The sequence below is a fragment of the Diadema antillarum genome, unplaced genomic scaffold (assembly GCF_040938485.1).
Source record: "Diadema antillarum isolate AM-2024a unplaced genomic scaffold, OU_Dant_1.0 seq00000766_RagTag, whole genome shotgun sequence".
In the NCBI taxonomy this organism is placed as follows: domain Eukaryota; kingdom Metazoa; phylum Echinodermata; class Echinoidea; order Diadematoida; family Diadematidae; genus Diadema; species Diadema antillarum.
This window is the reverse complement of record NW_027271656.1, coordinates 794107-807527: the sequence shown is the minus strand read 5'-3', so window position 1 is coordinate 807527 and position 13421 is coordinate 794107. Positions and strand designations below refer to the sequence as shown.

The following is a 13421-nucleotide window of genomic DNA, read 5'->3' as shown; positions in this document are numbered from 1 at the left end:
GAGACGCCTATTGGCTAAAGCAAACATGCATCAGTTTTTCATTCCGTGCGCGTGCTAATGTAGGGAGAGGGGTGGGGGAGTGGGAGGGGGGGTCGGCCGGGACACCGCAGTAATGGCGCTGCCCATGCTGATAATACACAAGCCGCCTCACAGAATTGGTCTATAGTGTTTGGAATTCCAGTGATGAAATGCAAGTTACCTTTTTAGATTTTTGGCATTCGTGTATGCAACCACAGTATACAGGTCAGATGCAGAGTGACTTGCATCAACATATTAGATGTTAGTATGTTATCTTCATCTAATAAGATATTACTTCCTAATACCCTCTAGAGGATTCAGTGATTAATGAATGATGAATTCTCTGTTACTAGTTACTAATTTTGCATTTCATGTTTGTTAGTTTTTGTTCTTCTTTTTTTGGGGGGGGGGTGGAGGGGGAGGGTTGGGAAACAGGGTAAGAGCTTGAGTAATGAAAGTCTACTGCTACATGACATCATGTCTGTATAATACAGATATTGGGCACTATGGTGCAGTGGACAAGGCCCTTGATTTTGAAGTGGAGGTCCCAAGCTCAAGTCCTACCAAGTGGCATTAAAGGCCATATTTTCATTGCTAAACAACATTATTATTATTTCTAATGGCTCCTCTCCCTCATCCTTGTCCCAGGTGTGCCTCCTAAAACACGCAGCATTCGAGGTCGCCATGATAGCCACGTCGTCCCGGTTTGCGTCCGACGGACTCTGGTTCCCGACGGACGGCGTCTTCTTCACCAAAAAGATGCTGGAGCAGCTGGACATCACCTTCTTCGACGGCAAATTCAAATTCTTTGAGAAGATGAAGAAGCTGAACCTAACGGACAAGGAGCTGGCTCTGTTCTGTGTGTTAGCCCTCTCATCACCCGGTAAGTCCCGAGGCTACCTATTGTAGTCCCTGCATTCTGTTTCATTTTTAATACTTTGCTGCGATGGACACATAATTGATTCACAATATATCTTTGGCATAGATACCAGTGACCAGCCTTCCCATCTGATAGATTGGGCCTATTTCAAGTGTACATTTGAATGCTTACCATGCCCTATGAGATGAAGATGTTCATATGTTTAATACCTATCCATGATTTGTTCATCCCAGTAGTAATCTATATTGGATAACATTTGCAGATGCATGTACATGTACATCATTGCGTGTGTCTGCATATAGCCAGAGACACACAAAAATGTATTAAATTAGAAAGCAAAAGACTCTCTGGTACTCAATCTCAAGCATCTTAAAAGTTTGTCATCATTATACCTATTTGTTGTTTTGGGAGAAAAGTGAGTTAAAAGTGTCATTTAGTAAACTTTCAGTGGTTGAATATCTACGATGGAGGTAAATCAATTTCTTTTATGACATTGATTCTTCTGAAATGTCAATGGACGTAATATTGCAAGTAATGTTTATGTTATGAAGGACTGTGGGTCAAGCAGGTTAATTTCATGCTTTTGAGATACCAAGACCTATTTTTTTTTTGGTCAGTGTAGTTAGTTGCCATGGCATTTCATTGACATCATGAATGAGTAATGTCCAAGATATGATGGACCCTAAGTGAAGCAGGTTGAAAAAATGTTTGTTAAATACTTAAATCTATTTCTAACACCCCAAATTATGTCAGTGAAGATAGTTGCCATCTGTATGGCATTTCATTTACATCATGAACTAGTACATATTATATGTTCAGGTTACAAAGGGCACAAATTCAAGCCGTATGAGGTAATGCTTGTGCAATGCCCAAACATATTCCAAATTTTGTTGATATAGATAATTGCCATGGCATGTCAGTGACGTCATAGATGAGTAATGTTTGGGGTATGAATGACTTTATGTTGAGTCGGTCGATGTCATGTATGTGAAATACTTTGCCCCTCTTTATTCTAGATTATGCCAGAAATGTTGTTTTCTTTTAATCACAGCATTTCATTGAACAACACAGCTGTGCCATGGTTAGATGTTAAGGGCCCTAAGTTGAGGGGGATTAGTACTGTGTATATATATATATATATATATATATATATATATATATATATATATATATATATATATATACACTGTACTTTAATACTGCCACTTCATTCTAAATTACACCAGGAATAAGTGTTAAAGGTCATCCATGCCCTTTCATGAAGGATACTCTTCTTAGTGGAATGCTTGTCACATGGACACTCATGTGAATCCTACCTGAAGATAATTATTAGCAATCATCTAGGAGACAATGATTTATTATTGCAGACCAGTTACATACCTGGTGCATTCATGAAGACAAATCTAGTGATCTGTGAAAGGGAAATCCTAAAGCAGGTATTAAAAGATGATTGTACTGTGAAAGAGAGGATTTCAAGAACTAGATGTTTTGTTCAGAGTGTGGCATCGTTTCAGTCGTAAATGGCGTAACTTAGCAGGATTGGTTTTGTCTATTTCTTTGTTAAACCGAGAGTAGACTCGTAGACCCCACAAAGTGATGGTGATCCGTAACACTCGTCAATCTTGTGACTTCACTTTTTTTTTCGCCCTTCAGACCGAGACGAGCTGATTGAAAGGGACCAGGTGGAGAGGTTCCAGGAACAGATCCTGGAGGCGATCCAGATGGAGCTGAGGACCAACCATAGCAACCACCGCCTCCTGCTTCCCCGCCTCCTCTCCCTCCTCGTGGACCTACGGCAACTGGTCCTGGACCACATCAAGCAGGTCCAGCAGCTCATGTTAATGGATGACCCCTCCTACTCTGGACCTCCTCCCCTCATCAAGGAGATATTTGGACTCTACTGAACAGGGCATGGGGGGCAGAGCTGCCCCCCTCTGTCCAAGGGTACTCGATGTCATCATGACACCTGTGTTCTGGAGCTGAAGTGTTTTTAAAGGATTACACTCTTCATAGGACTGTGATGTACAGATGTCCACTGGGCTGATACCTCTTGTGTAACCTTGTTTTTGTCTAGACCCTATGTCAGTGCCAGGGGGTGGTATTCTGAAGATCCGTGCATTCACACTCCTCCCGAATCTTCCTCTTCTTATTCAGACAAAGTGCTAGCACTGGCCGGCCGTGCTGTTTCTGTGAAGCAAGTCTTGTTCAGCTACTAAGACTGGGACTAGCCTATCACACACCCTCTACCAGAGTCAAGTTCTTCCTCTTTCATGTGAAATCTTTTTCATTTTTTAATCCTAAATATGACCGCACAATTACCTTCCAACAGTTAGTTGTAAAAAGAAAATATGGCCTCTTGTTCTGAACTCATTTAGCCAGTAAAGTTTAGTGAGTATCACTTTGAGTTACTGTAAAAGTGGAAATTTTCGCGGTGTTGAAATTTTCGCGCATTTCGCGCAATCAGAAACTAGCACGAAAATAAAAGCACGCGAATATTTCTGCTTGCCATATGTTCCTGTAGTTGATGTCTTGATACCGCGGAATTAAAAACACGCGAAACTCTTCTTATCCGGCCGAGCGCGAAAAATTAGTCACGCGAAAATGTCCACTTTTACAGTATAGAGAAGCATATCAAGAGATCTTGTACTCTGTGTCTGCGCTGATCATATGTGTTTTTATTGTGTGTTCATGGCAGATTATAATTATTTTAATACACACACACACACACATACATGTGCACACACATGCTTGCATGCACATGCTTGCATGCACATGCACACACTCACGCTCACACACATACACTTTATCTAAAGGCCTTTAACTCTTTATGTGCCACGTTCACACACCCGACTCAGTCCATGGCATGCCAGACTCACATATTTTGCTCAACCGCACAAACCCGCCCAAACCGATCAATAAATCGCCAAATGCCACAGTACAAATAAAGTTTCACTTTCGATCCCATTCCTGTCAGGTATATCTTGCATTGTGTTGTGACTGAATATCAAGCGGTGTTCCCTGTTGAATTTTTCAAGTAAATTTAAGTTTCTGTCACTGTTTTGTGTGTAAAAGTCATAGCTGGACAATAATGTAGCTTCTAGTCATTTGAAAGAAATATAATCATAGATTTGTCATAAAATTTACATCAGGGGGGCATTTCATGAAGCATTCTGTCCGACAAAGTTGTCAGACAAATTTGCTCTCAGCCAAACTGATGCAAGGATTTCAGTAGCTTGTAACAGTTTGTCAGAAAAAATATCCGACCAAACGCTTCATGAACTGCCCCCCTGAGCAACACTTGAAATTTTCTGTACAACTTTGCTCATTGCATGTCCAGCAAAGCGAAGATATATAAATATTACCTGGGGATGAAAAATTGAATCTTTTCCCACCTCATGCCGACTTTGCAGTCTCAGAATAATGTGGCACACAGGAAGTTTACACAGTGGCACATAAAGAGTTAAGTATTAACGACTGCATAGGCTTCTTTTTTCTTTTCAGTCAACTATCGATGAAGCAGCCCTATTTTTGACAACAATCATGGTTTGCACACTGCTGTTGAGTATTTTTGGAACAAGTATTTATAGAGATATTCGCCTTGAAAGTGCACTTTATAAAAAAAAAGTAGGCCATTTGTAGCCTTAGGTTCGATTTCCATTGTCTGTATTCTTACTTTGAATAGAGAACTTTGGCCCAAGATTCCAAAGTTTTTCAGCCCTGTTTATTTTTCTTCAGAATACCACCCACAGTGCACTGCATCTACTCTCTGCCTTATTATTTTTTTTTACTGTATATTTTGTAACATGATATGAAGTCACTGATTTTTTCTTTCTGGTTTTTTTTTTGGGGGGGTGGGTGGGGGGGGGGGAGGGGCTGCAGACCTACTTATGGCACTTGACGTCTTAAGTGCTTCTTTGAATATGCATGTATGAAATGTGATGATTAGTGTGTAGTTTTGACTGCCAGTCACATTGATTATTAAGCAGTCAAATGCCCATTGCCATTTGTCAGATGGGGGTAACATACAACTTTCCTACAGCACTGGACTACTCAGTACTATCGTACTTATGGATATAGGTTAAAATGTTGCTAACCCACTGCGCTTTCTGTTTCATTTTCCAAACCACCACTGTAAATGCTTTGGGTTGTGCTTTGTACAAGTGGTCTGGCCCAGTCCTGAAGAGGTTAAGTTAAGGGGCAGAATGTTATTAACAGATGTGGAAATTATTTGATAATTAAGATGGTGAGACAAGGGCTTACCAGTATGAGTTTATTACTAAGGAAATCTCTATTTTGTTCAGCTCAAGATAAAACATTTTTGTTGTTGTTTCTTTTGTGCTTTTACAACTCAGGAGGTCTTGGCAGATTTTCTGAGAACTTGTACATTTTGTAGAGGCTGCATATGTTTTTATTTATGTTCATACTAATTTCAGTATCTGTGTATATATGTATCATAGCTAAAGAAAGTACTTTTTATGTTGCCTAGATTAATATTTGGTGTAATTTTATGTTTTTTTGCCAAAATATACTTTCAAATCATGTTTGCTATTTACTACAGAATGATTTGTTAAATATCATTTTCATTACAATTCTCCATGATTTGATTGTTTTTATATTTTTCGTCATGAGAAAAGTTCGTACTTTATAAAGCAATAAATTCAGCAGTAATTTATTGTCTCGTATCACATCATTTTCTTATCAAACTTATTATGGAAGCTACAGTGTGCATGTACCAAATGGCGAGATATCACTGTATTTACTAGTCTCGTGTTTTCACATTCTCAGACAACGAGATGTTATAGCTACACTATTACACCTTCACACATACACACGCACATACAAACACAAATGATAAATTGAGTAAATATTCCGAAACAAACCAGCTACACATATTATTTCCAATTAGTTACTATATATATGTGTGACCCGCCACAACAAAAGGATCCTAAAGTCGCTGACGGCTGAGCTGTGAAAATCGAGTTTGAAGTCATATCATCAAAACCGGTCAAAACAATCAGATTTCTGTTTTTGGCATAATTTTGTAGTCTAATGTATTGTCTGTCATCTGCCGAAATTTCGATGCTAAATGATCAAAGAAAAGGCAAGAAATTAATGTCTTCTCCGACTTTCAACGGAACAGAAATGTGTCCGAGGATTTGGATTTAGCGCTGCAGATAGACTCTGCCCCTAGCAACGAGGGAGTGATCATATTGGTCAGTGTGTGGCATCCTGGTTACTGATTGCTCGGGCGTAGACCGCTAGCGCTAAGCTTGAATGAACATCGCGGAGGTTGCTAGGAGCGCTTGAATGAACATCGCGGAGGTTGCTAGGAGCATACCTTTTATTGTCAAGAGGTGAAAACTGTCTTGCCTCCCCTTGATCATGAAAGCGTTGAATGGAAAACTTTGAAGGCAGTTTTCTCGAAACTCTAATTTCCTAAACCATTCGACGTGCACTAATAAAATCATCTATATCTCCACAGTCGAGTACTTTTATGAGTCGTGTTATATATGAAATTAAAGAAGAAGAGTAAGGGAATAATATCATGTCATTTTCAGAAAATCGTCCTCCCCCGATTTTCAGATCCTTTTGTTGTGGCAGGTCACATATGATTTCTTGATCCTTGATGGTTAAGACACCAGACAAAATGATAAGAAACTTGCCAAGCTTGTTGAAAAGGTCTTGAACTTATCTGCTTGTGAGGTTTTCTGTAGTTTTTTACTTTTTTTTTTGGTTTATTTTTAATAAGGAAAGATCACAGTATTATCACTTTATGTGCCAAAGGGGTTCATTTTCAAAATGTTGCTGCTATTGTGCATAAATTCCAATTACTTGCATATTTTTTGCAAGGATTTTTTTTTCCCCATTTCAAATGACTGAGAGGAAAAAAAAAATCACAAAATTTGCGCCTCTCTCTGACTAGTGACTGTCTTTAAGAGTTGTACTTGGATGTCCTTAGGTGATTAATTCAAATTGTGATCCATCAATTTCTGTAAATTTTGTTATGTCAATGTACTGTATGTACCATATGTTTCCAGTGGACTTTGTTGCAAGTTGAGTGTCCCAAGTTGATTCTCTTTTCCCAAATTAATGACATGTTAAATCATCTCATGGATTACAATAATTATGTCATGTTGAATACAGTGAATATACTGTAAAAGCAGATATATTTTGCATGAGTAATTTTTTTGTGTCGACCGGGTCAGATGAATTTCGTATAGTATGATTCAAATTTTGTGGACGGTTAACAATTGATATGAATAATTGATTGATTGATATCTTCTAATCCACATTTGTGTACTCTCTGTAGTATAGGACACCTGTCATTATCTCGGGCTAGAACAGCTTGTGGCCTGCGATGGCTACTGTCAATATGAGAGTCCTGTTCAAAGAGCTCTGTGATTCTTGTACCACTGAGCAATGACAAATCACTTTTACCAAGAGTTAAAAGAATCATGCGAGAAAGCCCTTGGTTTTTTAAAAGAGGGTAAGGTATAGTCATAACATTTACTGGTCATCTGTGATGTTCATGATACCAGTCTTAAGCTACATGTGCTGGACTGATGATCAGAGATATCAAAGTGTAACACTGCAGGGGTGAATGACACAATGCACCTTCAATAGTGGTATTCTTAGGGCATGGTGAAATAAGAACTGTTGAAATGGACCAGATAAAACGTGTATAATTTCTTCTTTCCACACATCCCTTGCACAACTCAATTTCCTACAGCCTTCATTGCTTCCTGCTGTCCAAAAAAAAGAAAAAAAAGAAGAAGAAGAAATCTGCTTATGATGGCTAATAATGTGTTTGCATGGTAGTAAATGGTAGAATAATTTGGTGGAAGTTACATTGACCTACATGTATGTCTGGCACAGAAAAGTGTGAGCGTAGCACACAGGAGGGCACAGAGATTTAGATTCAAAGTTCAGCAGACAGACTGGAACCAGGGCAATCAGTGATCATGCTCAGATAAATCAAAAACAACAAAATTGACTGAAAAGTAAATAAATAATCATCAAAGCCAAGTCTACTCTCCAGTTATATCTCTCAAGTGCTGTGTTCTTCTGATATCCTAATCTCCAACGTGCCCTAAGAGCACTCGTTGGCTGAGAACGAGATGCAGTCGAGACTGCCTTCGCCCAAAGGCTTCACTCATGCCTTTTGTTTGATTGATCTTCATATTTGCCAGTCATGCCAACAATGTGTGCAAGGGAGTAAATAATAATTGTAATCAGAAGTGAGCTTTATGATTAGGGTTGTGATATGACCGCTTCAAGCTGTAGAGATCAACAGTGTAGAATGTCCATGCAAGTCATACATTGCGCCAGGATATTCGCTCCGTGCCAGTGATCTCTATTGGAAATGTTTCCTATAGATATCAGTGGTGTGTGCAGGTGTTCTGCTGACGTAAAGCCATAGTTAAACATCTCTTCCACTTTTCACTTTATGTACTCCGCACAGTAGTTGACACAGCCGAAAGCCACACAGTATTTGGTCTGTTTACGCAGTTCAAAGGTTAGCCGTGCTTGTTGCTCACAAACTTGATGTGTTGCTGTGTGCTTGGTACTTGATGTGAGTAATAGTGCAAACTATGCCTCTGCTGGGGGGGGGGGGGGGGGGGGGGGGGGGGTGTGGCATTTCATATCTTCTTTGTTTCAAGTTGTTTGACAGTCAATTGTTCAATAAATACATTTCTTAGTATGCTTGTTGATTAAAAAATTGAGTGGGAAAAGATAATTGAATTGAACACTCAGAACCCTTTGTGGAGTCCTGCATCTATTATCTTAAAAAAAAAACAGAAGTGTATTTTGCATCATGCAAGTGAAATATTGCCTCCATGGGAACTTTTACTTGTCTCAAAAGATTTGACTCTCACAAAGTGGCATAGATTAATTAAGCAAACCTGACTGGTCGTCAAAACAAACAAATAAAAAAACAAAATTATATTTAAAATAAATTCTAAGAATATTAATAAAGTGAAAGTATTTTGGTGCTAAACCTCAAGCCTTTTGTGAAAAAGTGCAACTGATTCAGGCTTACACATTTAGCCCTTTAAATTTCTGAAAAGTGACAACTTTTGATGATATTTCGTGATGCTTTGTGCAATCTGAACTGACCAGGCCTTTTCTACCTTTTTTGAAGATCCATCATGGATGAAAGGTCACAGTCAAATTTTTACATATTAAAATTAGATTGGCAGAAACAAGGAAAATGTGAAATTGCCTTATCAATAGCCCTGATGATGATGATGATGATGATGATGATGATGATGATGATGATGATGATGATAATATAATTAAGCAACCATCAAAAATCAGGGAAGATTACAGAATAAAAATTGGCTACCATTGCGTTGGATGTCGAGTGTGTGAATATTGCGAGGATATCACTTTATCTATACAGTTTTTACTCAAAAGTCTGTTAGAATATTCTGTTGGATCCATGAAGTTCATTATACTTTTGTTTCTAATCACGTTTCACATGTGCTAATGAAATGACTCTCATGTGAACCTTCCATCATGTACATTGAACACAATGCAAAACCAGGACATGGAGTATTAATGGCTAGAAAGAATCCTAAATATTAATTGTTTTATTGTTTTTGTTTTTGTTTTGTTTTGTTTTAGTCTTCTATCATATACAAGAAGAAACAGATACAATTTGGAGTGCTGGCACAGTTGTGCCTCCCAAACTCATTTGCAAGTTACCAATACCGGCAGCATACGTCTGTACTTCTGCTACCTGTTAGCGCATTTCCTTTAATCACCCCTAGGCTGATGAACAAAAGGATCCCCTTAATATACAGGAGAATAGAAGGAAAAAATGTATATATAGATATATATACATTTTTTTTTCCTCTTAAGGGCTTGTGGCAAAGTCTGTTACTGATATACATGTACATGTATCTAATAATATATCGTTGCTGGGGTGACAAGACCTCGTATCTCAAAAATGTCAATTTTTTTTTTTTTTTAGCTTAATGGTCAAATAATGGGTCAAGTGATGTCTTGGCCAAATCCCAACTGTCTTACTCCAAAAATGAAGCCACCATGACATGTCAAAGGAAAGGCTTTCCCATTCACTATAGTGGTTTGGTCGCCATGTTTTTTGGCTCTCCTGAACATTTGACATTTTTGAGATACGAGGTTTTGTCACCCCAGCGACGATATATTTTTTCCCTTTTTTTATTTTTTGAATATGTTCTCGCGATATTGTGGAAAAACTTGAAGGGAATTGGATATTTGTAATGATGTACATTATGGCATTGATGTATGTGGTGAATATGTATTAATGCCCTCATTGTGATGATGAGGGTACACGTGAATTAGAACCAAAGAAGTGCGTACAAAGACGTACTATTATTAGACGTGTCTGTGTGATTTTGTGTACTGTGTTTCTGGTACAAATGTATGTGTGCATCCTACATTGTGTATGTGTGGAGAGTGTGAAATCAGTATTTTCAAGCTCAGTGGTTGTACTGGTGCCTCATAATTGCATTGAGATTGCTGATTCTTTGGAAAGAAATCAAATAAAATGCCAAATGACTTCCATGATTAACCCCGTTTAGAAGCTACAGGGGAAAATGAATTGTGTATATATATACTCGGAACCAACGCTGAGGTAAAGTTCTAATTTCGTATATAAAGTACATGTGTGATAAAGTCGTAAAAGTGCAAGCTTTGTCCTTTCTTGCTATCAGATTTCATGTGTGAGCCGCTTGCTGTGCTATGATTGATGGTGAAAACGAAGGAAACCCACATGCTCAAAGGTACCCAATAACTGGAAAACGGTGGCTACCACACATCATTGTACAGTAATTGATACCACTTTACATTCTTTGCAGTGAATGCTGTAACACACAGCAGATATCACCAATATATTATGACACTGAACCATGCTACGTGTGGAACCTTACTGATCACTGCCCATCTGAGAGTCTAACAGCACCTCATTCAATAAGGCATACATGGGCGACACATTGTTCCTTTGGTTTCAAAGAAAACACAGAACCAAGCTCGGGATAGAGATGAATACGGTGCATTCCTGTTAAAATGATCACAGTCAAAATGAATTTTTCGACAACAAAGTGAAAATTCAGGTCCCAAAATTATCAAATATACGTCTTTATACATTTGATTTGTTCGGCTCTAACGAAATGTTCAGATAACAAAAGAAAACGGCGGGTCCCAAGGACTTCATTATAACAAAATTTCAATAAAACAGAAGGAAACTTCCAGTCCGTGTCCCAAGTACTTTGTTATAACGGGAATCGCCTGTAACATCACCAAGGGTTTCACAAACAGTATGTTCACGATCAAACTGTTGTTGTGACAGCATTTTGAAGACAGAAAATAATTCTTTATATAATATACCTACTTTGGGCTGTGTTTTGTTGTTGTTTGTTGTTGTTGTTTTTTTTTGTATGGAGGCATGACTTGAGAAACTACTTGACAAACAAAATACAGGAAAAAAGTCACCAATTGTACAAAAAACAAACTCTTCGACTTTATTCACAGAACATTACAAACGGCAAGTACAAATAGAAGGAATGTACTTGTGACTACGTGGTGCAATATCTTGATCTACAACCCTCGCAGACCCAGCTTAGCACCACCGACAAACTCCCGGATAAAACAGACATAAACAAGCCACAATCCCTAACATGGGATGAGTCGTGGAAATTACTCCAAAAATACCATGACTAATTCGGATTCATGAAATCCCACCAAAATTTGCACTGTCCAGAGCTGTGACAAGCTGTCCACAGCTACAGTGTGTGTTCTTTTTTGTTTTCATTCTCTCACTCCCCATACCCAAGAAAAATAAAACACACACATGTACACAAGATGAGTGTACTGTTCCAATTCTTAATTGTCTTGTTTTTGTTTTTTCTTGATTTGCCTTCTTTAATAATGCAAACCCGATATAAACCTGGAAATTAATTCCTTGTAAATGTAGCTAATCGAACATGATGAACATTGCAGTGCACATCAGCGACGTGATGTCGTAATAAAACAACAAGTAATTTCATCTTTCACATCGAGAAGCACAAAAAACATAACAAAAAACAGAAATGATGATATTGATTATAAGAAAAAAAAAGAAGGGTGGGTTCTTTTTTTTTCAGGACATAAGGTTGCACTTTGAACCTGAAAAAAGAGATAATTGTGAAATGTTCAAAATGTCATGTACAAGCAGTGATGGTTCTGTCAACTACCAATACTTTTTATAATTGGGTAGTGATTTATTCAATACACATACACATAGGGGCCACACACTGTATTCATCCAGTATTGAGCAATCATCAGAAACATGGTATTTTACCCAAAAAAAAGCAACTGAAGTTTGTTTGAGTAAGGACGTCAGATTACCTAATTCCCTTCCGTATCGCTAATTTATATAAAAAAAAAGCACCTGCAACATACAAAACGGATATTACGTTTCAAAATAAGAGGAAAAAAATCCATGCCACAACCTCCCCCCCCCCCCCCCCGTGGAAAAAAAAAAATAATAATAATAACGCCCAGCAAAAAAAAAAAAAAAAAATTATGATAATAAAATAAAATAAAAAATACGCCACAACAAACTTTAAAGGAAATTGAAAGAAAGATCAAATGGCATGAAAGGGATTAATTTTGTAGAACTCCCACTTTGACAGTGCAGTTTTGCAATTCTGATACAAGCACAGTCCTTGTAGCGAACGAACTATCCTACAACAATTGTGCTGTATAATTTTACGCGTGCAAAGCTAATTACCTTGGGGTCTGGATATTACTCTCCTATATTGACAACATAACTCAAAGCATGCAGAACTTTTTTTCCTCAATAATGAGTGGTTCAGTGTACTACACTCTTTGAATAAGCTGAAAATGCAAATTTAGCCATTACAGAGATTGGAAGACCATTTTCAAAAGAAAGTGGGAATTCAGAGTGAAATTCTACCATCATCATTAATAAACTTAAGGCTAAACCTTCAAGCTAAATCTGAACGTTATCATATTGACTGCTCGACACTATGGAAAATACTTGGAAAATAGTTGTTTGCAGAAGACCTACAAAAATGCACCCACGACAGCACAAATTTTTCTAATGAGTTCGTAAATTCGAGACTAATTGCCACCAACACAATTTACAAACCATGCACAAAACCCAGTTCAGTATTGTGTTCAGCATTACCCTTCAGGGGGGAGCCTAATATTAAAGGGATGGTGCAGTTTCCGCCGAGATGGGGCTTCAGGCTTCCAGTTTTTTTTTCATTTCATGTTATTTTTTTTTTGTTGTTGAGATAATGAGAAACCTCTCATGAAACATGAAAGAATATAAAATTCTAAGAGGAATTCAAAGTTTATTTGATGAAAATTGGCTTTGAAATGGCTAAGATATCTAAAACAAAGCAATCCTAACAAAAGGTGGGACTCATCTTTTCTTAGGATCACTTGGGTTTTGGGGGGGGGGGGTTGGTATCTCAGCCCTTTCAAACCAGATTTTCATCAAATAAACTTTGAATTACTCTTAAAAATG

At 38.0% G+C, this 13421-nt stretch overlaps 1 protein-coding gene across 4 annotated transcripts in view; it reads left to right on the top strand.

Annotated features, from left to right (window-relative positions):
• LOC139738730 (peroxisome proliferator-activated receptor alpha-like) overlaps positions 1-4629 on the top strand; it is a 55480-nt gene extending 50851 nt beyond the window's left edge. For all 4 annotated transcript variants that reach the window (XM_071649371.1, XM_071649369.1, XM_071649370.1 and 1 more), the window contains 2 exons: positions 667-901; positions 2552-4629. In XM_071649371.1, coding sequence (XP_071505472.1) covers positions 667-901; positions 2552-2802 — 486 coding nt within the window. In that variant the 3' untranslated portion in view covers positions 2803-4629. The remainder of the gene's footprint in view (positions 1-666; positions 902-2551) is intronic.
• The last annotated feature ends 8792 nt before the right edge of the window (positions 4630-13421 follow it).